At 41.1% G+C, this 27,537-nt stretch overlaps 1 protein-coding gene across 3 annotated transcripts in view; it reads right to left on the reverse strand.

Moving 5' to 3' along the window:
* pigg (phosphatidylinositol glycan anchor biosynthesis class G (EMM blood group)) overlaps positions 1 to 27,537 on the reverse strand; it is a 154,951-nt gene that overhangs the window by 109,070 nt on the left and 18,344 nt on the right. For all 3 annotated transcript variants that reach the window (XR_011917826.1, XM_072396189.1, XM_072396188.1), the window contains 5 exons: positions 22,215 to 22,427; positions 17,477 to 17,694; positions 16,857 to 17,141; positions 6,948 to 7,351; positions 4,074 to 4,265 (listed from right to left, as the gene is read on the reverse strand). Coding sequence is in view for 2 of the 3 variants with exons in the window: in XM_072396189.1 (XP_072252290.1) it covers positions 4,074 to 4,265; positions 6,948 to 7,351; positions 16,857 to 17,141; positions 17,477 to 17,694; positions 22,215 to 22,427 (1,312 nt within the window). In the remaining variant the exon portion in view is untranslated. The remainder of the gene's footprint in view (positions 1 to 4,073; positions 4,266 to 6,947; positions 7,352 to 16,856; positions 17,142 to 17,476; positions 17,695 to 22,214; positions 22,428 to 27,537) is intronic.

Raw genomic sequence — 27,537 nt, forward strand, 5'->3', positions numbered from 1 at the left:
TCTGGATTTCATGTTACCTTGGAAACAAGCTCTTGTGCTCCAGCAAGTGTACAAGAAAAGGGAAGACTATGTCCAATCCTCTTAACATGTTTAGTAAATCCCCCTTCATCAATCACCTGTAACCGGCTAACATTTAGAGTAAATAAGCCAAAGCAAGAGGAAAGCTTTGGAGCGGACGGCTGAGGATGAGGAGGGCCTGTGCACTGGGTCAGAGCTCTGCTCTTTCTGTGGGATAAAACTGAGTGAGTACAAGTGACAGCCGGGGTTAAGCAGAGGACTTTAAAACAACAGCTGCAGGAAAGCAGGTAATTACCCACAAGCCACTTGATCAATTCCTGCATTTCTCTTAGCATGTTTTGATGCCCCCTTTAGCCTTGTGTTAGATTACTTTAAAAGCAGCCGTCTTATTACTGAAACAGCATAGTTATGAGGACAAAAAGCAAAAGCAATTCATATGCAAGGCTCTCAGCTTTTGAAGATGATCGTTCGTTAAATGTTACAACTAGATATCTGCTAACACAGAGCTGACTTTGAAACACTGGCATAAAGTGGTCTACCTCCTGGGTAATAAAACAGAATTCTGTGTGTGTGTGTGTGTGTGTGTGTGTGTGTGTGTGGCGAGAGTTCACAGGTGTTTTGAGACAAGTTTGAATACATTTCCATTTTTAAGCAGGATTGGTATGCATGAATATTTTCAAATTGGGGAGCTGCACGACAGTCTCTTTTCTAGATCAAGCCATCCGTGATAAAATGGGTCATGCTTTGTGCAGGTGTGAGTCGCACCAACACAAACATTGGAAACGCTTGTTTTGGTTTTTACGTTTGCGAGAACATAGATGCAGGGGAGCGGGACAAAGAGAGAAACAAACTTCTGCTGTGCTGTACACAAGCTCAGGCAGGTCTGACACTCAGCTCGCTGCTTTGATGTTGAGCTAATGCAGTTTGTGGCTTCTTTCATGTTCCCCTTAACGGGTCTTTGTCTATTGTTTTTTTTTTTGCTGTTGTCATTGTTGCCGTCATTGCTCAGCGATCTCTCGCTATCCTGTACGATAGCACACAGCTGCCCTCTGCACACTTAGTCAGCTGTCTATTTTTAGGTTAATTTCCGATAATGCAAAGAGGAAGTGCGAGTGCAGGAGTGAGGGAGGGAGAAAAGCCAAACAGCTTCTACAGTGACACAAGTCCGAGTGACACTTTGAGCCCTTTAAAGTGGCTGTTCTCAACCCCAATAGTCATTTTGAAAGATGCAAAAGAGCAATTAGGCAGCCGGCACAAAGAGAAGGCGAGGAGGGAGCAGGGGAGCTGTCAGGGGGCTTTACAGACAGAATACTGCAGGAAGAACAGACTTAGAAAAGGGTCATTATAGCAAAAAAAAAAAGTTTTTCATACTTGTTACAGTTTGGAGGAAGTAAAGTGGTTGTGTAGTCCATTTTGGTTCTTTTCATCTAAAAATAACCACAAATTCCACTTTGTGGTTGTTCAAAAACACAAAAGCAAACAGATGCTATTGTGCAACTGCCACATGGGAATGTACTTTGTCTGCAGCAGGGTTTAGGTGGATGGGATGTGTCAACGTAAGAGCCAGAGAGGCCAGGACCCAAGGCTTCCAAACAGAACATTGCATTAACAAGATGCGCTATGCTGTTCACGTCACATGTCAGTGGGTGTAATGTTGCGGCTGACAGGCGTTGCTTCTCCTCACCAGTGGATTACAAGATGCCACCTGAGACGGTCTATGGTACTGTGAGAAATCCAAAGACTTAAGTTGGTCTACACAAAGAGCTTAGGCTGAGAATTATGCCAGGGTGAAGTGAACCTAAAATAAACCCAAGAGACGGAGCACTGTAATGATCAGTGTGTTGAGATCTCAAGAAAAAGCTGCAGGATTGGGTCAACCTTGTCAATCATGAAGTTCATCAAAAGCAGCCAGATCCCCAGCGTGGCTTTGTCAGGTGTCTGTGAATAGGTAAGGGCGAGAGGTTGAGCTTTTAATTAGGTAAGCATGTAGGAGAGACTGCCAAAGAGAACCGAAAAGGTTAGGGGAGGCCAGGTTCTGGTGGTAGAAGAAGGGGAGGTCACGAAATCTAGACAGGTGAGATGTGTGCAATCCTGAGCACTCATTATTTTCTGACGGGGGTTAGTGGCAGATAACTTTGGAAAAGCTACAGTCTGCAGAACGGAAATTACACTGAGGAGCTGCAAGACTCAATTTTCACTCTTTCTTTCTTTTTTTAAAATTTTTTTTTAGGAAAATGACATCTAGTAAATATAATCTGCAAGAAGGGATCACACACACACACACACACTCATATATATACACGTGTATTAAAAAAATGTCCTCAACAATGTAAATGCAGTTTTAAAGCCCTAATTAATATGAATCGTTATTCAGGCTGAGTTCTAGCACACACAAAATACCGTAAATGCAGTGGACACTGAAGGGCTGGCAATAGATGAATTGTTTTATTATCTAGCGTGGAAAATTAACATGATTATGCACCCAGTATGGTTGATGGTGTAGGAGGGAGGATTCATACTGGAGGGGCAAATCAGAGGGCATCTGTAGGATCAGATTTATCTTTTAATAATAGTGAAAATGAGGACAATCTTCAGAGCTGAAATAAGAAAACTAAAAGCTGGAGAGCTGGGGGGGAAAAAAGCGCTCTCCCGGGTTTATTAGCATTCTGCTTTTTATTGTTGAGATTTACTGACTGGTTTTCATTTCTGCTAAATGTAGCCTTTGTTGAGCTCGACTGACAGGAAATGACGCGGCACAGTGGTCTTTTCCACTCATGTGTCAGGGCAGCAGCATTTACTGCTCAAACACCTCCAAATGAGATGTGGCTGATTCAAGCGCAAGCCCAATCGATTACGTTCTTTAATCTCTTACACTTTGCACTTGATGTCCCGATATGTAAAGCCTTAGGGTTAAAGATTAATGGGCAGCAACAATAGCTTCTCTAAGATCATTGCTGATGTCTTTCCTCCTTTGCATTGTGTTAACACACACCTGAATGCTGCAGAGCAGCACATGGACAAAGTTCAGCTTTAACAGAGGAGCTCAAACTTACTTATGATCAATTAATCAGGTGCATTTGATTAGCAGCACCTGGCAGATGACCTACTTTTCCTCTTAATTCCCCATGGAAGCAGCCAGGCTGTACTTCATTTCACACACACACACACACACACACACACTGCTTCTGCATTTTGGTTTAGTTTCAGTTCAATAAATGACACTAAGTTATAACAAATGTGTTTTGTTTTTCAATTTGAGGTTTTTTTCAAGTTATTCAAAGAACTGGTATATGTTTTCATGTTATTATGTCCTGATATTTACAGTTTAAAGAGTCAAAAGATGTACTTTCAGTTTATGTGTGAAAATAATAATAGCAATAATTAGTTTTGCAAGGGTTGGAGCCAAACTGGTCAATACCAAATATCATCAAACCATATGCTTTTAAATAAATGTCTGTAACAAATGTTATGCCAATAAAAGTTATTGAAACCCACAAAAGTGAATCTTTGTTTCAGGGATGTATCCTATCTACGACAGCCCCCCCCCCCCGTTCAGCAATGAGGAGAAATTCAGGGTTTTGTTTTGTCAGTCGCAGAATCAAAGAAAGGTCTTCACGCCAAATGAAAAGCAAATTTACAATCACCACGCTATCCTCACAGCTCGAATTAGGCATGTGAAAAAGTGACATCAGTTACAGAAGACACAGGAAAATAGTGGGGTTGGGGCGGTTAATACAGCTGCATTTTCTACTGGCTGCTAATTCAAATCAACAACCGAGACCCCTTTTGATGTAATCAATTTAATCTAAGAAGCTGCCAAGACTCTTATGAGTTGAATCGACAGCGGAGCAGAGAGATTTACTGTACGTAAATTGTTCATCAGTTCATCGACACAGTTAATGATGAGAGTTTGTCCCAGATGACACATACATCACAGCCTGCATCTCCATCGCAGTGCAACACCTCTGCAGTTTAAATCAGGTTGCTGTCAGGAGACAGACATTTGCCAACTGTTAAAGTGAATGAAAGCAACTCTGCTGGTGTCTAAAACCTACCTGGACGTGGTTCGACCAGAGTGCTGCCAGGGAAACAAGACATTGTCGACAGCCGCTCTGTAGCTGTAGACACCCAAAAGTCCGAGGGCCAGGGCCACCTTGGAGACCCACGAGCACCATCTTTGAACCAGGAAGTAGATAAGAACCAAGCAGAAAGCAGACAGCAGGGAGAGTACCACCTTGTGTTCTGAGCTGGAAAAAGACGAGACAAAAAAAAAAAAAAAAAATCATGGGATGCATAGAAAAAAACATGCCCAGCAGCCTAATATGAAATAAATATTCTAACTGGAATTCATATTTAACATGTTTGTGTATGCTGTTGACATTTTTTCTAATTCATTTACACCTCAGCGTGGGATGAACGTAGTTTTTTTAACAGATCAAACGAGAGTGCTTGAACATTGGAGGGGAGTAGATATTGAGCAGGGAACTTTCTGATGAGATGAAACATCCGCCATATCCTGCAGAATCACTTTAAACTTTAAAACACAGATTTTCAGTGATTTAAAGGTGTACAGCCTGAAATTATGCCACGCTGAACACAGAGACGAAATAATAAGGCCTCAAAGGACAAAGCACAACTGAGGGGAAGCTGTGTATTAACCATTAGCTGGATCAGACGGCAGTGGAAGTTGGGTACTTTGGGACAAGATGAGCCATTATGTTACCTGGAGCTCATTATCAAAGCAACAGGCAGTGCAGGTAGGAAAGAAAGGGCAACACTGGGCTGAGAAAAGGTCAGTATCCACATCTCTATTCTACAATGTGATGCATGTTCAAGAACAAACTATAATCCCCTGCCCTGTGTTGTTGTTGGAATATTAATGACTGTGGAGCAGTTTTACAGAGAAATCACAGTTTTCCCATCTTCCCTTCAAGAAATGTCAAGTGGATGGTCCTGTCAGCTTCTCAGACAGAGAAACGCATATAAAAGGTTTCAGTGTCAACAGATAAGACATATACCATCTCACAATGTAAGCCTTGAGCTGACGGAACATTGCAGAACCTGTTACTATGATGCATACAACCAGTTCCAAGCACATTTCAGTGAACCAGTTTAATCATGTCTACGATGGTGTGTGATATCATGTGTTGCATAGCTTTCTATTTTTCCCAGGGAACAAAAATAACCAGTTCCATTGATCTGTTTCACTCGTGAGTGGGTGGACTGGGAAACAATCTCTGAGAAATGTGCGCCTCTGCTTTATTATGATGAATTTATCCCCAAGTCATTGTTGAACTTCTGTCCTTCAACAATGAAAGAAGCCAATTCAATTTTACCGTGTTCAACCATGGCTTCTTTTTTTTCCTTGAAGCATGTTGATTACGATCCAACAACACAATACTGGTAAGGTTTAAACTGTATTTTCTCTTGAGTAATAAGAGAAGGGGGAATTGAATCGGCGCCCTCAAAGCAACTTACGCATACTATGAAGCACCAAAAAGTTTCAGATGAACTCGATCTTCAGCACAACTGCTCTATTTATCTTTTCTGTTGCCTAACGGAAAACTAAAGCAATGGACACAGCACTCCATCATTTTACCATTCTGTAAGACATCTTAACAATCACACTGCAGCTAATTCTGACCAACCAAGCTGCTGCAAAACATTTTTCTATTGTTTTGCAGCAAAGCTAAACATGAACTTGGTAGACATGGGCAAGCCAGATAGCCTCACAGGATTTCTGTAGCTTAAGATTTCAAAAATCACCAAATAATTGGATGATGATGTAAAATGAGGATGCTTTCAGCTCATTGTTTGTGATAAAGCCTAAAACTTTACTTTTTTTGGCTATCATGCGTGAGGTGATACTAGGGACAAGTTCGTAAACAAGGGATTCGTTCGCAGCTCAAGAGCCAGACAGCTTCCTCAGGAGCTGATGGAAACTAAAAGAATATAGAAAGAATTAATAGTGACCTAAATAAAAAGGGTGACAGGAAACACAACCAGTGAAACAGGGAGTAATTTGAAAACAAAGTCACCGATACAGCTTAATAAGGTATAGTATGTCAGTGTTGGCATTTACAGCTGATGCGCTGCCCTTTGGACACACATGAAAAACATACACAAAGAAATACTGATTGAGCTTTCTGTAGCCCAAGAAATGCTTGGAATAAAACCCAAAATCAAGACGACTTGAAGAGGAGACATCAACGATAAAGTGCAAAAGCAAAATGGAGAGCAAGGAAGAGGAAGTTTAAACCATTTCTTCCATTCATCGCTGATCCGTCCTCACTGGGAAGGCAAGCTTACTGGCAGATGAAACAGACGAGCTTGGCGAGCTCCCAAGGACACAGCTAGAATGTGTGAATGCAGTATTACGTGTTTCACGAAGACGTGTCCTGCAGCAGGCTGCTGTCACCCACATGTGTTTTATGAGAACGCACGAAAAGTTAAGCACAGATTTTCGTGCCTAATCCTACGAAGATCCATCCACACGAGCGAGCAGTGCGCCTGCGCAAAGCCTGAAGTCAGGGCTGACGTGCCTTTTATTCACAGTGGAAAAGAAACATTTTTAAATAGTTTGGACATTATAATACATTGTTGAAAGCGAAAAATTTACTTTTTGTTTTTACAATCTTCCTTCAGGGAATGTATGCAAGCTTTAGTTTGTTATTCATCCATGACCTGGATGACTGAGAATCTTCCCCAACAGTATGTCAACAGATTCATTTCTGATTTTACTCAGTTGTTGTTGTACTTCAATAGTGTACACAATTTCCCTATGAGAATTATGAAAGTAGGATTCCATTCAATTTAATACATGTATAAAATGTTTTTTAATTTGAACCTTTTTACTGCATATGAGTTTGACTCAGTTTTGGCCAGCACATTCTTAAACATTCATATCATAGAAGACTGGTATAACTAACCTGTTCAGCCAATGGCCAACATCAGGAAGATGAGCCCATTGAACTCCTGTTTGGTTGAGGGAGCGCAGCAGTCTGCAGCAAACCAGAGTGAAGGGGGGCGTGGCTAAAGCTAGCCACTTGTCTGAGTAAATATCTGATTTGGAGTGAGCAAAGGGATGGCTGTCTTTGGAGGGGAGGATAAGTTCATCTTCATCTCCAGAGCCCCTCTGCTCTCTGAAGTACTTGCGGCAAACATCCTGGAAGACTGTGAGGCAGAGTGTATTGAGCAGGAAGTACCACGTTTGATGCTCCTCCTCTACAAAGCTGCTGGCCGCCAAGCTGAGTGTGTGACCGATGGTGCCCGCCAGCAGCAAAACGTCCAACTCTGACAGCGTCCACTCGCTACCAATGCTGCTCAGCGGGGACTATGGAAGAGAAGGAAAAAGAACATTGAGCTGGTTGAGTCATAAGTCAGAGGTAGATTTCTGCAACATTTTGCAGAAAATATGGCACCACTTTGATAATGTTTAATCAACAATGAGATGATTCTATGTGCAGTCAAAAGTGAATATGCATTGGATGATAACTACCGGCCAGTCTCAACAGTGAGACACATCTGTTAAATTCAAGACCAATTCAATTTGATGCACTTTAGATCTGTTGCAAGAAGCTTACGTGATCACACAGACATGGCTACAAACTCAGCCTATTTTCACCTCGCCCACCTATATACTTTGCCATCATCGTCACTGGGATAGCTGGCTGGATCAAACTACTGCATGGAAGATTCATGCCAATATTAAATACTGAAACCCTGATCCGATGATGACATTAAATGACCCATTTACTTCACAATAGAACTGTCCAATTTTAAACCACTTGCACCTGCTCCACTCATGCAAAGAGAAAACTGGGCAAACTGAAGCAGAAGATATTCAGCTTTTCCATTTCTTTCACCTCTTTGTATCAACTTGCTACTGCAGACAGTGACAATGAGCTCTCATTCATAAATTGCAGCCTGCGTTTTATGGATGCCTCCATCCCATCTTTAAGATTAGTGTCTTTCCGGCTGCATACTTGTATGCAAATCATTTCATTCTATGGAAAGTCAGTTCAAATACAGTTCAGCCGACCTGTTAGCTCAACAGCTATTTTTCAGCCCAACGAACAGCAGACATGCATATTAGCCTGTGTTTACTTCGATGACAGAGAGGCTGAGTTGTTACAAACACTTCCTGCAGGCTACAGCGACAAGCTCGCTATGGGATATAGCTGTTTGACAGATTTTCCCTTCAAAATCCAAAATAATACCTGCAAGCATATCCATGTTTACTTATACAACACAAAGGGTGATTAAATACTTAGGTCTGGTACTTATATCCAAAACAAAAGGGCAAGAGGAAAAGAAGTGGCTCAAATGTGCCACATTCAGGATCTAAAAACTGTGGCTGCAAACACTTCCATGGATGAACAAAATGTAGCTGGTTCTTTTTATAAAGTCCTCTTCAGCCACAATGTCTATTCCAAAGTTTTGATGAACGGCTCAAAGATTCAAAAATCCCCAAAATATACTTCTCCGTTTACTTAGGAGTCAAAACAGGCCTTTAATAAGTTTGTTCTTTCATTCGAAGTGCAAAACTCCTTCGATCAAAGAAGGGAACCATGTTCTGTTTGCCGACAACTTGTTTTCAGTTAAAACATGTCGAGGCCTAAGTGCCCCCTGCTCTGGTCCCTGTTCTCCTCCGCTAATTAGCAAATTGTGGAGGAAAAATTCTCCTTATCCCCCTTGCCAAGTAAGTGTCTTGCAATGTTTCAAAGCAGATAGAATAAATAGTAAAATGAAGAATAATTTAGAAGGAAAAAAAAGAAAGAAGAGAACATTTACACATAATTAACCATTTAAAAAATGCTTGAACAATACAAATTCAATTTTTGACTCCAGTTTATGGAAGTAAATCTGTGTCATTGGATTTTGAAAGAAAAAAGTGACTGAATTTCTAGCACTGAATATACATTGTCATGTCTAGCACTGTCATGCATTGAAATTATGTATCTGAATGTTTTTCGGTTTAACGAGTAATGTGTTAAGTCGTCACTCAGCATGCATCTTGGTAACCTTAAAGTTACTTTCAGCTGATGGAAAAATGAACAGAACAGCCTTCAGTTTGACTTAAATTAATGCAGCGGATTTCAGCTGTAGAAGTATGTAATGTAGTAATCATTACTATAGATTATAGACTGGTCTTACAGTAATTGTTTATCTATTGGTAGTTTACATGACATAACAGTTTTTTTCATATAATTTTCACTCCAGTCCTCGTACCTGACAGTTTTCAAAGAAATGTGTATTTTGTTTGTTATTCCACTGAGCAAGCCTCAAAACGATCTACAGCAGATGAACAGTAGCTGAAAGTGATGTCCTTAAGAAATCCAAGCGAAACTTGACACAGGACCCGAGAGATTCATCCGGTCCTTCAGCTGATCAATCTACTGTTGGCCCAAGCCTCATCAGACATGGTCTATTATCTTATTATCCACAAATGGTTATTCTTCTCCATTTCCGTTTCAATGAATTGCTGCACCCCTCGAGACTTTTGCACTGCACTATACAACTGTCTGACTGCCTTCACTCAGTTTCAATCATTTGAATGAACACCTTTCTGGGGTTAAAAAAAAGATCCTTCTGCCTCTTTTGACACATTTGATCATATCCTAATTCATAGAAATGTTGGACAGCTGAATTGATTGATGAGACTGATTCAGATGCAACTTGTGCGACACAAACATTCTCGCCTCCACTGACAATTGAATCAAAGTGAGTCAGCCTGGCCAGTGAGCACCAAACGGAGCAATACATTGGTCTTTCTTATAAAAGCTGAAGTAGCCAATTTTACAAAAGAGCTATTTTAGATAGCATACTCATGCTCAGGAAACTTCGGTTTATATTTCACTTTTACCACATTGCATACATCATACATGTAATACCAGATGAACTTACATTGCTTATTTGAAATTGATGTAGTAATAGTAAGAGCCTTTCATTATCAAAAGACAAGGTTTCCCAGCCAAACAGGTTCAATCAGCTGAGGCTACCGTTGCTGTCTACTGGTCAAAAAAACAAAAAAGAGCCCCTATAGTCTTTGAATTATCAGTTATCAGGTCCAAAATCAGCTTCAAACTTTCGCTTCAAGTCCATAAGTTACCACCTGGGTCAGAACCAGCTCGTATTCATGTCACGGTTTCATTGTATGAAACATTAATGTTTTGGGATTCGGCAGCCAGCAAAGAGTTATAGCCAAGAAAACACGTAATCATCTGTAAAGGGCAGACTGGTTTTTATTCATTTCAAACAAGCCAGAGTAATCTATGAGCTCCACAAGTTTGTTGAGGTGGATTAGCTGTTTCCCTCCGTTCTGAAGTCTCTGTGTGAAACAGAGCTAACCAGCTTCTGGGTCAATCCTCATATTAATCAAACAGATGCGAGTACTGCAGTATTGATTTTCTTATGTACCTCTGAACCTAAGGCTCTTCTGTTGACTTGAGAAGTGTAAATGGGAAAAATATTCTCCAAGGAGTCTCGGGACCAACATCAATTTGTCAACATATACTGAAGCCCAACATGCAGACAGAGGACACTGCTATCTAAACTTGTCAAAGGCCCAGTCTGAATCATGACAAAGCACACTGAAATTAAATTTAATCGAATATTTTGCTAAAAATTACTGGAGAACATTTAGTGCCATGTTTGTATTTTCCAGTTCAAATGCAATCTCGTATGCCAGCAGTGCTATAAATCATCTGTGATGCCTTAGAAAACTATTTGCGGGTCTTGTACATGCACATGATTTATCATATTCCACAGGCTGAGCTCCGAACTTGCCTTTCCATCAAACAGTTGTGAAACGGTATTTCTGACTCAGTCATTTGCAACATGACTTGCCAGCTTTCTCATTTGAAACACGACTATTTCACTCTGGCAAAAAACAGAAATCCTGTTAAACTCTTGTACTGCTGTCAGACTTCAGTGAACCTATAAAAGTTAGAAGAGACTCAATTAAATGGTTGGTTATGGGGCTTACTTTCTATTATTACAGGTATCTTACACGTTTTTTTTTTCTCTAGTTCCGCTTTTCAAACATTCTCTCATTTCTTGAAATAGCAAACTCACCTTAGAGTTATTACATTTAATCCAATTGTAGTTCAGATCACATTTTAGTTTGCTACATGTTAAAAATTCTTCAAGTTTTTCATGATGCCGACAAAGTATTCATTTGTCAAGCCAAACCATGAACCTTGAACTCATACTGAGAATGTCTTTTTTAACTTTTCCTTTTTCCATGTTTTAAATTAGTAACACAAAGATTTCCAACTTTTCTTTCCTCATTAGTAACTGAAAGTATGGTTTAAACACACATGAACAAAAGGTACTGTAGGTGAAATCAGTCCAGATAGATAACAAGCTGGGATAAGCAGATTTAATCCCACACAGGACTTTTGCAGACAGTTTGCCTGTGAAACAGGGTTATGGTTGCAAATCTCTAATCAGTCCTTTTTGAATAACATAAAACATGGAGTATGAAACAGCACTTATGCACAGGCCCTACAATGGCAGCAGGAGCAAATCCATGCATTGCTTTCAAAGTAATCAATAAGAACATTGATTCCAACATCAACAGTGAGTTAATGTATGACGGCTAAAACTAAAGTTTTACTGATTATGGTTCCTCTAAGAACAACTATTCTGTACACGCATCTGCAGCAAGATTACTAACTATTTGAACAGAGGTAATGGCTTTTTGTTTGGGGATGGACTACAGTTTTTGTGCATTTTCTGAAAGTTAAACACTCTAAACAACTACAATCTAACTTTGGGGGCTGGAGTGGTCCGTCAATCAGGGGCAATCATTGGGATTCTTGTGTGGAGGATTTCTATTTGCATATAAGATACAACTTTTCAAGTTTTCAGGATTACTCTGACAGAAATCATTTAATGTGAGGCACAGAGAGCCCTGGAAGAAAATCAAATCAGGTCATTCATGGAGACCAATGCTGAGACAATTTTAGTTCCAGCTTCTTAAGAGAATAAGAATAAGAATAATAAGAATTGAGAGAATAAGAACAACCCAAGGTTTCTTTTCAGCACTAAGAGTCCAACCTCTGCATTCTTTTAACTATGATAAGCGATGACTTCCTAAGCTTCTTCACCAATAAAATTGTTTCTATTAAAGAGAAAATTCATGGAATTGTCACTGATGTATCATTAATTACAGCTGGTTTAGAGACATTTGTGGAGCCTGACTTGTGTTCACACTGCCTCTCTCCTGTCAAGCTCTCAGTCTACAAAAATCATAGTTTCACCTGAACCATCAACATATTTCAGACTCAATTCCAAACAGTTACTCAACGCTTCCATTGTGGATTTGATCAAACGATCTATTGTGACAGGTTGTCCACAACAGACTTAAGATTGCTGTGATAAAGCTTTACTTAGAAAAACAACTCTTGATCCAGGACTGTTTGCTAATATAGATATTTATCCAATCTCCCTTATTTTTCTAAAGTTCTTGAAAAAAAAAGCAGCTCAACTTTGTAACAATTTACAGAGAAATAATCAGTTTCAAGGGTTTCATTTAGGATTCAGAGTGCATCGTAGCCCAGACACGGCACTGATGAAAGTTACCAATGATCTCCTCTTGGCCTCTGATGGTGGACTTGTCTGTTATTGTCCTGTTGGATCTGGAGCTGCATTTGATACAGCTGATTACAACATTCTATTATGGAGGCCTGAAAATGTTGTTGGGATTAAAGAAACCACAATAGGCTGGTGTAAGCCATATTTATCTGATAGATTCCCCTTTGTCCACGTAAACAGAATCTTCCTCACACACCAGTTAGTGATGGAGTTCTCCAACGTTCTGTGCTTGTCCCGATTCTTTTCACTTTATTCATGCTTCTATTCTGTAATAATATTAGACAGCATGGTGTAAATTTCCATTGCTATGCTGACGATACTAAACTATACTCATGTATGAAGCCAATCAGTTGGTTAGACTACAAGCTAGAATTTTCTGCTTCTAAATTCAGATAAAACTGAAGTTTTAGTCTTCAGCACCTCAGGAAGACAACATCTAGCTATGTAGGTATTCTTGATGGCATTATAATGGCATATCTTCCAGTACAACAGCGAGGAACCTTGGAGTTATTTTTGACCAGAATCTTTCCTTTGCCTCGCATACAACCAGCATCACTACCTTTAAGATTAGGCTTAAAACTTCCCTTTTTAATAAAGCTTTAAGTTAGGGATGGCTCAGGTAACCCTGACACATCCCTTAGTTTTGCTGGGGGACCTCCCATGATGCACCTCTCCTTACTCTGCTCTCTGTACTCTTCTTATACACAGGACATTATTGTAGTTATTAACTTGTGTCCCCCTCTCTCAGCGGGTATCCCTGGCCTGGTGTTATGATGCTTGTTGTCCCTTCTTACACCTCTTATGTTCTTATGTAATATCAACCTCCAAACAGCTGAGGCAGACGGCCGCCCTTCCTGAGTCAGCTTCTGCCAGATGTTTCTTCCTGTTAAAAGCCGTTTTTTTTTTCCCTTTCCACCATCGCTTCATGCATACACGACAAGACGGGGGACCGAATCAAAGAGAAGTTTCGATGGTTTCCTTAGCTAGCAGCTTTTTTGAATTGACATTGTATGAATTAGACTAATTTGGATTTGAATTAATTTGATTGAATCAGAATTGGATTACAATGAATTGGATTGGACTGTATGTTTGAAGTGCCTTGAGATGACATTTGTTGTGATTTTGCTGAATGTAAATACAAAATTAAGTGAATTGGATTCTTAGAATTTGATTAGTTTAGTCAAAGTTTACAACACAAGGCCATATAAAGTTATAAAAATGTGTATGTTGTCGAGGCATTACAAAAAGTGTAAAGTGTTTTGGTAGAGTTAAATTCAGGAGTCATTTTTTTATTAAGGTTGTCTGAAAACTTAAAAAAACTTTTACAATTTTTTTTTTAGAAAATTTAAACGGTATGTGAAGCATCTTGGCACCATAGCAACAGTCAAAACCAAAAATCTGTACAAATTCCTCTGTTGTGTAAAAAATGTAGAAGGAAAAAGCCTGCTCTCTGTCCGCTACTCACTCACAGTTTTTCAAAGTACTTGACAGGTTCTTGGTCCACTCATCTTGCAGAACCTGCTACAACTCAGCTCACTAAAGACTCAAGTCACTGACTGTTTTATCTTTCTCACCAACTGCTGGTGATTTCTCAAAAAACTGCAGCTGGGTGACAAGTCACATTTCTCCTTACGGAATGATCTTTACACCTTCCAACTGAACTATGAGTTCTCATCTGTCCTCTAACATTTATTTGTGATATTGTCAAACTCAAAGGGTCACGGTAGCATCCATGCTGCTGTAATTTCCTCCATATTCTGCAGCCTATAGATTTGGGAATATTTTTTTCCCCTCACATAGCCGAATGGCTTAAGTGGATTTCCTCTGACTTTTTTTTTTTTGCCACGTAAGCAGTTTCCAGAAGGGAAATGAGATGTAACCTTTGCAGACAAAAAAAACTAATGAGCACATTGGTGCAGCAGCGAAGATGAGTTACTTTTCAGGCCATTTAAGCAAACATGCCCACCTTCCACTGTACAATATCTGACTGATTATTCACATCTAGAGCAGAGATGTATGTAATGTTGGCAGTTACTTTAATTTGATGAGGTAAAGCTCAATATTTCTATTCTAGGGGAATACACAACAAATCAATTTTGAGCAACAAAAATCCATTAAAAGCCCTGAGCCAGCAGTGTCTTTATATACCTTCAACATCCTATTTCCCACCGGAGTCATTTCACATACAGCTTATTAAGAAATCCAACTTTTTCTGTTTGAACAGTCGGCATTTTGAGGATTTTGATGCAGTGGCTACAGCTGAAGATCATGCAATGTGTTAAAAGTCTTACAAATGCCTCTTAAAGTGATCGAGTCATGTTCACTGATGTGTTTAAGGCTAAAATCAATGGGAGTCTTCTGGAAAAACCTGCAGCAGCTTCTGGAAAAGCTGAAAACCATGTTGCTCTTGTTGTGCCAGTGGAATTAAAAGTCGAGCTCAGAATTTGGGGAATTACCGCCGTTCCTTTCAGTGGCTTTGAGATTTAGACAAATAGGCTCTAAAGAGTGACGGGCTTATATTATTTTCTGAAAGAACGAATAAAGCAGGGTTGGGTTTTCATTGCTTTCAATGCAGGACTGCTACTTGTACTTTTAATAGGTTATCTTTTTGTTTTTTTCCACAGTTCAGACATTGAGAGGCTGCAAGGACGGTGTCAAAACCTGATGCATATTGCAGTAGTCTGTCTTGTCTGCTTCTGCAGAAGAGCTTTGCGGAGCCGAGGTGCAGTGGAGCCACAGAATGCTGCCACAGCAGTCATCGCTAATATTTGTCTGCCGTCACTGGATTACACACTTAGGTGCAGAAATTAATTAGGAACAGGGAAATGGTGCCAGCCCCAAAAGACACCTGGCAATTAAATTTATGCGGCACATGTCATTACATATGAAACTCAATGTGTAAAACAAAGACAAAGTATGAGGGAGCCGCTCACAGAAAAGAAGCAAAGACGTGAGAGAACTAGAGCCGGGGCAACGCGACTGACTTCCTGAATCTGTTTCATTCCAATTCAAAAGGCTGTTGCCTTGAATGCCAATTCAAATAATTCAGCTTTTGGCTTGGCTATAAAAGAGCTTTTAACAAACAATAAACGAGTAAATAAAACAAGGGTCAGCTCCTCTCGGAGGGCATCATTTCTCTTTCTAAAATGCTGCCACGTATCGGCCTTAGAGTCAACGCTGCTGCTTCAGCGTGGAGTAAAAAAAACATTCACAGACTTTATGAATTGGTGTCAGACTTTTCCAATTTAATTGATTTGAATTTCAAAATTGATTTTATGAATCGAGCCTTAGAGAGCACCGCATGCATAAAACGAAACAGGACAATACGGCATAAGCTCAGGTACAGCCAATGTTGTGAGAACACAGATGTTTTGAGTGCAGACGCAGTCGTAACGGGCCTCAGGTCAGCGAGTAGTTTGTTCCACAGCTGGATCACAGTAAGTAACTGCACCCGCAGCAGATTTGGATCCAATTCTGGGAACAACTAAAGTTGTTTGGGTTTGCTCATGTATACTTTTAACGAGGCACTGCTTCATCCGTGCAAATGAACGAGCCGCCCCTGGTGTGAAGTACTCTATACTTATTATGACTTTATCGTATTCCTGTGCAATCATGTAGAATAATTAAGCAACAGTTAAGGTGGTTCTTCACATTCATTGATTAAAAACCCAACAAGGTAACCATACAGCCTGACTATACAGAGTGTTTGATAATTAGAAATGTTGCCCACGTTCTCGTATTGACTGCGAAGCATTCAGTGATTTATCATTTGTCACAGATCCTGGAAAATCTACTGAACTTTTTTCCCCCTTTTTCTCACAGCATGGAAGCGGTCAAGCGATTTAAAGCCCAGCACATTAGTAGCGGCTTTGGTAACTTAGCTGAATCAAAAAGTGGATGAAGAGTAGATGGGAGCAGGCCGGCACCCAGAGCCACAGTAGATGAAGGAGGTTTCCACGAAAGCAAATGGAGATGCCACAAAGCTCACAGCAATTAAAATGTTTTCAATACAGGTGTTAAAAATCTGCCTACTAAAGGGCTGCGAGTTTTCAGTTCATCGAAAGAAGCTCAATGCACTAGCAATGTTTCTTTTCCTCTATTTTCCTGTTACTAAATGAAAGGTACAATGGCTGTACTGTACATTCACTTCATCACATCCAGATGTCCACATCTGAAGGCAAGTAGCCTGGAAAATGGATGTCTGGGGTTGGGGTTAGATGCAATTAGGTCTTACTTACCTTTCTGTGAATCTTTGGTTCGAGGGGGAGTCTCCGTGCTGCTATATTGATCAGAATACAAAACATTGCCGAAGAGAAGGCGATGGCAACAAACACGAGACCCCAGGAGAGACTGCAGAAGTAGCAGGAGCTCTCTGTTGACGTGCACACCAAGACGTGCACCGAGGCAAGAAGCAGGCACAAGAGGTAGAAAGGCAGCGAGAGCAGGGATGAGAGGACCGGGAGGTCCACTGCTGCTGAACCGCTGAGGGCTTCGGGCATAGCCAGCAGTAAGACCAACAGGAGCTGAAAGGCCAGGAGAGAGTTAGAGAAACAAAAGCTCTAAGCTTAGACAGCCATAACAACCCACAGCTGTGTGAACTCAGATATTTCATTTAAGCTACACAAACATGTAATTAGTGTAAACTGCACACAGTTCTGTTGTAGTCACCCATCTTATCAAAACCTTTCTTTCTGGATTTGTTGGACAACTTAACTGATAGCAACAGTTTTAGTTTTTAAGTGTCATCGTGCTTCTTTGTAAGTTTACTTTCTCTTTTTTGTTGTTTCTTACATGCTTGTAAATACCATAAACACGACCTTTCCACTGAAACTAATCCACGAAACTCCGCAGTGCTCACCTGAAACACGAAGACCATGCCCGCGATCATCGAGTACATGTCGTACTTGCCGAGCTGTTTGCTGAGAGCGGAGCTCATGGCAGCTAGGGCCTCCAGATACTGCTTCAGGACCTTTTTGCCCATGTTGGTCAGCACCTCAGAGGTGTTTCCTTCCAAGTAGAGCTTCATCCAACTCCCATGAGCCTTTTCTGCCACACGAAACTGCTCTAAACCTGCCGCTGGGTTGTAGGGAAACAGTAAACCAAGATTTAATTATTGTGGTTAGACAGTGAAAAAATGAGAACTCTTAAATGGTTTGTTTTTTCAGGCCAGATCAGTTAATGTAGTGCTTACAGGTGTGTGAGCCCTGTAAAACTGCCTGGATTTCAGCATTAAATAAATATGACCTAAAATATCATCTTGTTTTATACTAAAAGTTGAACTCAAACAGATGAAAAAGATTGTGAAATCGGTCTCTTGTTGGAGGAAAATGAGCCACCGTAACACATTTGAGTGGCAACAGAGCTTCTGGTAATCATTGAGCATTTTTCTTCAGTCAATGATGGACAGCTGTCCAGACCCAGATGCAGTCTCACAGACCCAAACCATGACACTGCCACCACCATGTTTCAGAGTTGGGATTAGGAAAATAGATCATTTGATTCATTTGTCCACCAAAAGTTTTTTTGCTTCTCACGTATGTAGAATTTTGTCAAATGGTAGCGTTATCAGCCACAGCACTGTGACATATTCACAAAGAGTGGAACCAAGGTTGGATGCTAAACCACCGATGCCTGAAGTTGGAATCACATGCAGATAAGCTTTCTTTTCTTTAGTTAACCGTTAGCCAGTTTTAAAACATTTTTTAAAAAATGTGTAAAAGCTTCTGCATGTTGCCACATCATTGTAAAATAAATAAAAAAAAGATACCGGCACCTTTTGACCACCTGAATATGTAAGAATCCGAGTTCTGTAATCGTATTCGTGAGTTCATCCATTTTTCTGAAATATGACGAAAAAAACCCTGCTAAATGTCACTATTTTCTTTTCCCGTGCTCGTGTGTCAGTAATGTTCCTTAAATTGAAAAGAAACTGCACCCAAGGTAAAAAACCATTAAGTCCTGTCTACAATTTGTCTGGGTGCTAAGATGAGCTATGAGTCATTCACATCTTTACTGAAACCAGAGGAAATGATGTGTCCTTGTATTTAAGTGTAAGGCTTTGGAAGCCAGATGAAGGACAGAGCAACGTGCACACCTCAGTGACACAGGCACACTCCTAAAAACAAATATTTGCACTATAAACCCTATCTGGGCAGCATAAGCATGGAAAAGCGACTCAGGGTTTGTCAGACATAGGGGTTGGAAGTAATCCTGGAACCTTAAGACACAAGCATGAAGCACACATTACCGACGACCCCGGTAAATAAACAATAAACAGACTGAGGATGCTGCGGAGAAATATACAGCCAGAACAAGGTTGTTTAAACCTCGTCTCACCAAAGGTGCACTAGATATTCTACTTTAGTGAGTTTCAGGTTTTTCTCATGTTGAGACGAAGAAAAGCGACACAACATGACAAAATCTGAAAACGATGTCAAACTCAAACTGTGGGCGGCTGAGCACTGAAATTCCTCGGAAACTTGTTCTTTGGTTGAAATACTTTCCATCTTGCTGGTGAAACAGAATTGGATACTATTTGACCCCAACAGGAGTCCAACAGACGTGTCACTTGAAATATCCGAGGAGAAATATTAGATTCTACAGCGTAACGGCGTCTTGATTACCTGAGTGGTTACACTAAAAAGAAAATCAACACATGTAAATGCAGCTGTGCTGAAATCATTTCCATTTCACACCATCGCTATGGAAACCAAGGACCAAAATAGAGAGGAAAACGTGCTGCCAGAGTTTCCTCTTAATGTGACACAAAGTATTTCGTGTCAACTTCTGAACATTCAACATTTGCTCCTTTGCTGAGCAGCTGGGTCGGTTCGATAGATCAGTCTTCCTCTGAGCGTTTGCTTTACGTTTTAACAACAGACGTGCCCCATAAATGCACCAAGGAGGAAGTTTAGGGTCCATCAATGTTTGCAGCAGTCTTCTGTAAGTCTGCTTTGTCCATTTCAATCCTCTGTGCCATTCCGCTAGCATGGCTGCAAACATGCTTTTAAAGACCCATTTTAAAAGGGCTCTGCACAAAATTGGCAACGTGTAGGTAGGTTAATGCTGCATTTCAAGGCTTTTTGTGCATTCTTATTAGGCTCCATCATTCGAATCATCTCTTCCACCCTTAATCTTCCAGACTAGCTATCTATAAAACTAATGTAGGCATTTCTCACTTTAGAGTCACAAGCTCTTGATTTTCAGCTGGGTAAGAAACCGTGGCACCATTTATTAACTACTTTGGTAGTCTTTTGAATGTACAATAAGGAATTGATGCCAGTTTTCGGAAAAACAGCTTTTAATAGTAACCAAATATGAAACTGCCTTGTTTAAAAAATATTTGCTAATCTCTCTTATGTCTTTTATGGCAAATTACTTCTGACCAATCAAACATCTGCAGTGGTTGCCACTAGTGTGCTTAGCGTTTGATGAAGTGAAGGACAGCACCAGAGACCGAAGAAGAAGGAGAAGGAGACAGTTTAAAGACTGGTGGGGGAGGCTCAAAGATGGATAACTCTGACAAACAGTGTGACCCCGAGACATAAGCAGGGGAGCGACGCTGAGGGAAGATATGTGCATGCATTTGCACAAAGGGTGAAAAGCATTAATGTTCAAGAGCAGATGACAAACTCAAAGTCCTCCGGGAGGAGTTTTACACACTTTAAAGGAAATTTATGCTTAAAGGAATCAGCTCAGAAAAGGTTAGCTAAAGACACTCAGTTCCTCCGGGAGCAGAGTGCGTCTTGGCCAAAAACAGCCTTTGTTTCAGTCAGCACACTGCGGTCATATCTCTACATTTTACACGGGTGACAATAAAAAATAAGAATAAAAGAAAACTACAAACCTACTGTATTCGGAGACATCTCAGGTATTATCTGGGACATTATTATTTGAATGAGTATTTTTGAGTGCTACTTCTTTTTGTAATGCAGCGTAAATGTTTTTTACAGCAACTTCTGCAGAGGATTTCCGTGGCACTGAGCCTTAATAAGCTGAATCTTTTGAACTTGTGAGACGATTGCACCCTCGTTTCTAAATCAGACTGCTTCGGGTTAAACACGCAGAGGAGCGGCTTTGATGCACCTGACTTCCACTTTGAGCGAACCGCTTCTTAGTCACAGCAGATCTGCACAGTCTGTCAGCACTACAGACGCACACCTGAAATGAGTTCCTTTTGCGAATTAACAATCAAGAATCGATGCAACATTTAAACGGGTGAAACACAGCGAACCTCATTCGAGCCAGAAACCCTTCATGTTCACTGCAAATTCAGCTCATTTATATCAGGAGTCTGAAGGACAGATGATTAACAGGTGATTTGAGTAATAAATCAAATGGGAAGAAAAAAAAAACCTAATTTAAAATGGCGATGTAATGACTGGCCTTTAAAAATCCAAACTATTAAACACAGCAAACGAGCTGCACTCCTCCACAGTAAATAACCTGCGACGGTGTGCAATAGATCACCCGTCTGTGCACAGCCCAGAGTCGTATAGATTTTACACAAAGTCACAGTCACGCCATCTGATACACGGTCAAGCGACTTGCCTGCTGTAGTCAACCTAAGTTCTGCTCAGCTGGAACTGATGTCTACAAACGCAACAACTTTATCACTGCAGGAAATCTGTCACTATTTATTACCGCCGCTAAACTGCCGCTGACACACCTCATTACTCCCGTTTTAAGCGAGCTGCTGCTCGTTTGCAACTTTAGTGGCCGGAGCTGCTCTCTGCTGTCGGACACCGAGCTGTGGCGCTGTTGGGAAATCAGAGTTTAACGTTAAAACAAGCCGCTGTTGGTCGAATCATCAGTGCTTCTGACACAGCCGGGAAGGGGACTTTTTTGGACTTGCTTGTTTTATACATTTTGTGACTCTCACACCTGTAACTCCATCTCATTAACAGTAAGATGCTTCCCATGGTGGTCCAACGAGGCAGTTTCACTGCACATCTCTTCTCTTCTACCTTATTATTGTATGTATTTGTGATTAATGACATCGTTTATACAATTAAAAAACAAACAACCAATCACTACCACCCCTGTCTGTAACATTTCCTTATCTGCACCAAAATGTGAGCGGGATAAAGAGATAGTTAGCTTGTCTGCGTTAGCATACTAGTATTTTAGTGTGTTCACGCTCAGACTTGCATTAGTATTCATGCATTCACTTCTGTCCATCCCAGAGATGCAATTCTAACATTTACTTTGCTTTTAGTTAAAGTCACGAATGAGTATGAATACGAGTAGCAGGTGACAGGGCTCATTTAGCAAATTACAGAATGAATCTCTCTGTCAACTTCAATGTTTGGGTTAAGGCTGAGGTGTAAAAACTCCCCACAAGTCTGACAGCTCTGCAGACTTCAGGAAGAGTTTTGACAGACAGCAGGTGAGAGAAAAAGTACCGCACTGTATTTCGCAGTGAACTACACCTTGAATTATGTGCCAAAAGCCTCACTGCTGTGTGACTGAAAAAAAAAGTAGCCACTGAAGTCTATTAGAAGTCTCGAAACAAAACAGCATAATGATGAGACTAGCTGTCAGGCAAGGTCCTGGCTTTCAGTCAGGAGCCACAGCACAGCGAGTTTCTCACTCACCTTTATCGTAGTCAGGCATGCTGTCTTTGAGCAGGCAGCTGAGCTGGTGGCCATTGAGATGCAGGAAGCGCAGCTGGTCTCGCAGTGAGGTTTCCTCCAAGACAGCCGCGATGACACGACCAACGCTGTTCTGAGATATAGGCAGGCCCAGTCCCAGGGCCAGAGTCGGAGTCAGGTCGACCTGCTCCACCACGCCATGCTGCTCGTTCCCCACTAACGTGACAGGGCACAAGCACAGAAGGAAGAGAGTGAAACTGATGACAAAATAATGACAAACATAGTCCCTGCACTTCTCCACGTTGGAATATTTTTGTGGTAGATTTGCTTTGGTGTGTTTTGTCGATCACGGTGTTCAGCCCTGTGATTACTTTCCACTGATACGCTTGAAGGAAACTGTTCGTGCAGCAGCGGATTTTTCCTTAAAAAGCTGCAGAGTACGGAGGAGCGTTCCAAAATCGAGTCAAACGCTGAATTGTGTTACATCAATCTGCGATACTGGGTCGCAAAATGGATATTTACTCACATAAAAACATAAGTCACAATTCATCACATCACCAGCATTCCACGGAGGAATAAAACATTTTCATGATAGGTGCTGGGAAAACCGCTAAAATTCCCTTCTGTCAGAGGTGGAGGACTTCTCCGTTTACACAATAAGAGCTTGTCTCAAAGCATTTCACAAGCCTCATCAAGATAAATTTGGGAGACGAGGCTTTCTCCTGAAGTCATACCTCACAAAAACACTAACAGGGAAACATCCCACGGCTTTCAATTACTCGGAAGTCAGAGACGGCGTAAAATTAATTTAAAGGTGCATTTTGCTCTCATCACAGGAGCCTCGACACCTCGTTGCTTCCTTTTTAGCCCTCGGCTCAGTGGAGTGCGGTCACACACGCACACGGTAGCTCTGAGGAGTGTCTAAAACAGTCAAAGTGCATTTGTGACATCTTGTTTGTTGGCTGGAACCAGGGCAACGCTCGCTTGGAAAATCTAACACTGACGCCCGGATCCAAACAGGAAAAGTTCCACAGATCTTCTGGAATCATTAATCCCCCGTTAATAACCGTGAGGTGGGTTGTCACAACATGTCGAACAACCGCAACAACAAAATAAAAAACATGAATATCACTATCCGGGGATTTGAGGTTTTTTGTTTTTCAAAGCGCTTCTCCCTGTCAAGCACGTCTGCGCCGGCACTCGACTTCCTGCAGGGAGCTTCCAAGGATACAAACGGAGGGCGGGAGTCTCCTCGTACAACGCTCGTGTTTGAGTGAAGTTTTCAGGTTGCAGTAATGAATTAACATTGGTGTCAAAAAAAAAAAAGAAAGAAAAAAGAAAAAAACCTTCTAAAATGAACAACACAGCTCACACGTCTGGAAGTGAGACGACAGCCAAAGATTAAAGACTGGGATGAACCCCAGAGATAAGTGCTAATTTGGATATTGAACACAATGAGATAAGATGGGGAGGGATTATCCGTTTTATATTAAAAGGAGACGGATTTGCAGCAGGACAAAGACTCTCCTGAATTACGTCTTCAGCTGCCATAAATCTGCCACCAGAGTATTTCAGGCTGGCTTAAATCTGCTACCTGGTGCTGCCTGTCTGAAAATACTGAAGCTGGGCCTTCAGCTGCTGCACATGCACCAATCACCAAAGTAGATGGAAACTTTTTTCAAGTTAGAATATTTTCTAATAAATAGGACTATCTAGTAAATACAGATTCCAAATTAATTGTATGAAAAAATCCAATATGATAATTGCCATTTGTACAAACGAGATATACCTGCCACCGACTGAATTCCTGTTCAGTTGCATCCAACCAAACCTTTTTGGACTTACATCTACTTTGTACTGTGCACACTGCAGAGCGACTTGCGCCCTGTGTCATAAACACTGCGCTCCGATGCACAGATGAGACAAATGCAGCTGGTAAAAATGCCGCATTCATTCCAGAATCGGGCTAATTTTACATGAAAAATGCAAAGATTACAGTTGTTTTGTTCAAAAGCTGCCATCATTTCTCTTCCTTTTGACAAATTGTGTCCCAGTTAAGTCAGCATTTGTTATGACGGGGTTTAAATATTTTGCCGCATATATGGTCTCAGTTCATTACTCTCTTTCTCACAAATGTCGCCTGAAATTTTGTCCAGTGTATCACAGACGTGCGTGCCTAAGTTACTGATGCGGCTGCTGTGGGCTTTTAGGGCTGCCAAGTTTCCATTTGGTGCTGCCAAGTTTCCATTTGGTGCTGCCAAGTTTCCATTTGGTGCTGCCAAGTTTCCATTTGGTGCATTCTTCATTGTTGTCATTTCCTTTGCTTAAAGTGGAAATATTTTGAGGGAAAAAAAAAAACTCTTTGTCTATGCTTGAGAGCATATATTTGGGTGTCTGCAGACGGCATCAACCCACAACCCTGTCACTTTTTTTGGGGGGGGGGGACTAGGTTTGAAAATGATCTAATTCAGTGAGCCGCTCAGAGTTTATCCAGCCTCCTCGTCCAGCGTTCGCTGCACCTGGGGAGGGAAAGTGGTAAAAACATTGAGTTTACTCAACCAAAGAAAGAAATGAGGTGATGCGTTATGTGTTATATCTTTAGGTTAGCCTTAAAAACCTAAAGCCGGACGAATGGAGCCCACAGCTGATGAAACCGATGCGTGACAAAGGAATCATCACATGACTTTTGACCCGTGTTACATTCTGTGATGCATTGTTTCAACTCGGCCTATTCTAACACGATTTGTGATGAAATTGTGGCTAAAAGAGGGATCGGGACCAACTGTCTGTGGTCGAACTGCAGACCAGGGAAATGCAAGTATTTGGAAATAAAAATGCAAGCATTTCTCTATCCGTTTTATGGGTGGGTTTGTTCTCAGGTTATTTAAACTGGGAGCTCTGGCATATGGTAATAATGTGGTCAAAAAATGAATTGAGGCATCATTGTTTATTTCTAAGTATTTAAATCAATATGCTTTATCTGAACAAAGAGTATTTATGACTTTGTCATTCATTTAGAATGCTTAGAATTAAGGTAAATCTGCTTGTTGTAAAAACAATTAGTTCATATTAATCTAATGAAAGGAATAGAATGAATAGAGCTAGTTTATGGTTAAAAAGCGAGCTGGTGGACTGGTATTATGAAGTATGTCACAGACATTTGACAGAGACCTGAGGAAATAACTGACTGAGAGTCCATTACCAATGTACAGCATGTGCAATGCAGGCGTCAAGTTTTCACAGGCCTGGCTCTCTGAGGTGAGCCGAGAAGAAGAACTTGAAAAGCGTCAAACTGTGCGCCTCCAGCTTTCTGAACAGCGAGGGGTGAAAATGACCAAACCACATCTGTTAGTGGAAAGCGTAAAAAAGAGAAAAGTAGTTACTGAGATAAACAAGAACTCCACACACTCCTGTTCCCCACACGCTCTGATTAAAGTGGCTTTGCCGCTCAGGATCCTCCCAAGCAATGTCAATTAAATGGTCTGCCAATATGTGGTTTTCTCAATGATGCAATGAGATTAAAAAGTGAAGCCAGGTACTCAGCCTGCAGTGAATCCTGAGCCGGTGCAGCGTGTGCTAATGAAAACAGCAGCCAGATACGCTCTCTACTAATGACCCCTCATTTCCCAAAAATAGCCAGTTCCACTAATGACCACACTGATTGCATTAAATGACACATTAAGCAGATAAGAGCTCATTTCCATGTTGCACATGTTTGTGGATAAGGTGTCGCTATCAGAAAGTATCTGCCTTACAGAATGAAGAGACTCGATAAAGTTTTAGTGGATTCAAAATTAAGTTAGAGTTTTGCTCCTGGAACAACAGTGTTTATCGGGGTCTTTTGAGGTGTTCTTAAGTGAAGGGATGTTACAGAAGTGCGTCTCCATCAACAGACAAGCGGGTACCCCTGTAAGAAAAAAATGAGCAAAAATGTTCTTGACCTCTCAGATATTGTTTCAGGAGGATGCAGAAATTAAAGAGTTTTCAGATTTTTTACATTTTAGGAAGTTTTTAGGGAAATGTTGGAAATTTGCAACGTTGTTGGGAGCAGAGCTGTCTGGAGGCACCAGCAGGCATTTCTTCCTGAATGAATTCAGCCATGTTCAGAGTCTGTCCTTCTTTTCCATCTCTGACACAGTCAAGTTGTTTATCACACTAAAAGGAACACACATCCCTGCAGAGCACTTCCAGGTTCACATTCAACCATTCGCACCTGTCCCTAAACAGTGCAACAGGCATCCCCCCAGCAACTGCAGAACATTCAGAACCTGTTTTTCTGTCTCCTAAAGCTACTAACTGCTGCTTGGGCAACACTGAGAAAAATAGCTCTGGATCATTTAGAAGTTAAAAAACAAACAAAAAAACTACAAAGATACAGGGAGTTTCAAATACTGCTATAGATGCTGCTATAGATGCTGCTGTAGATGCTGCTGTAGATGCTGCTATAGATGCTGCTATAAATGCTGCTATAGATGCTGCTATAAATGCTGCTATAGATGCTGCTATAGATGCTGCTATAGATGCTGCTATAGATGCTGCTATAGATGCTGCTATAGATGCTGCTATAGATGCTGCTATAGATGCTGCTATAAATGCTGCTATAGATGCTGCTGTAGATGCTGCTGTAGATGCTGCTGTAGATGCTGCTGTAGATGCTGCTGTAGATGCTGCTGTAGATGCTGCTGTAGATGCTGCTATAGATGCTGCTATAGATGCTGCTATAGATGCTGCTATAGATGCTGCTGTAGATGCTGCTGTAGATGCTGCTGTAGATGCTGCTGTAGATGCTGCTGTAGATGCTGCTGTAGATGCTGCTGTAGATGCTGCTGTAGATGCTGCTGTAGATGCTGCTGTAGATGCTGCTGTAGATGCTGCTGTAGATGCTGCTGTAGATGCTGCTGTAGATGCTGCTGTAGATGCTGCTGTAGATGCTGCTATAGATGCTGCTATAGATGCTGCTATAGATGCTGCTATAGATGCTGCTATAGATGCTGCTATAGATGCTGCTATAGATGCTGCTATAGATGCTGCTATAGATGCTGCTATAGATGCTGCTATAGATGCTGCTATAGATGCTGCTATAGATGCTGCTATAGATGCTGCTATAGATGCTGCTATAAATGCTGCTATAGATGCTGCTATAGATGCTGCTATAAATGCTGCTGTAGATGCTGCTGTAGAAGCTGCTGTAGAAGCTGTTGTAGATGCTGCTGTAGATGCTGCTGTAGATGCTGCTGTAGATGCTGCTGTAGATGCTGCTGTAGATGCTGCTGTAGATGCTGCTGTAGATGCTGCTGTAGATGCTGCTGTAGATGCTGCTATAGAT

Source organism: Leuresthes tenuis, unplaced genomic scaffold (genome assembly GCF_036924035.1).
Source record: "Leuresthes tenuis unplaced genomic scaffold, fLeuTen1.0.hap1 SCAF_11, whole genome shotgun sequence".
Lineage (NCBI taxonomy): Eukaryota > Metazoa > Chordata > Actinopteri > Atheriniformes > Atherinopsidae > Leuresthes > Leuresthes tenuis.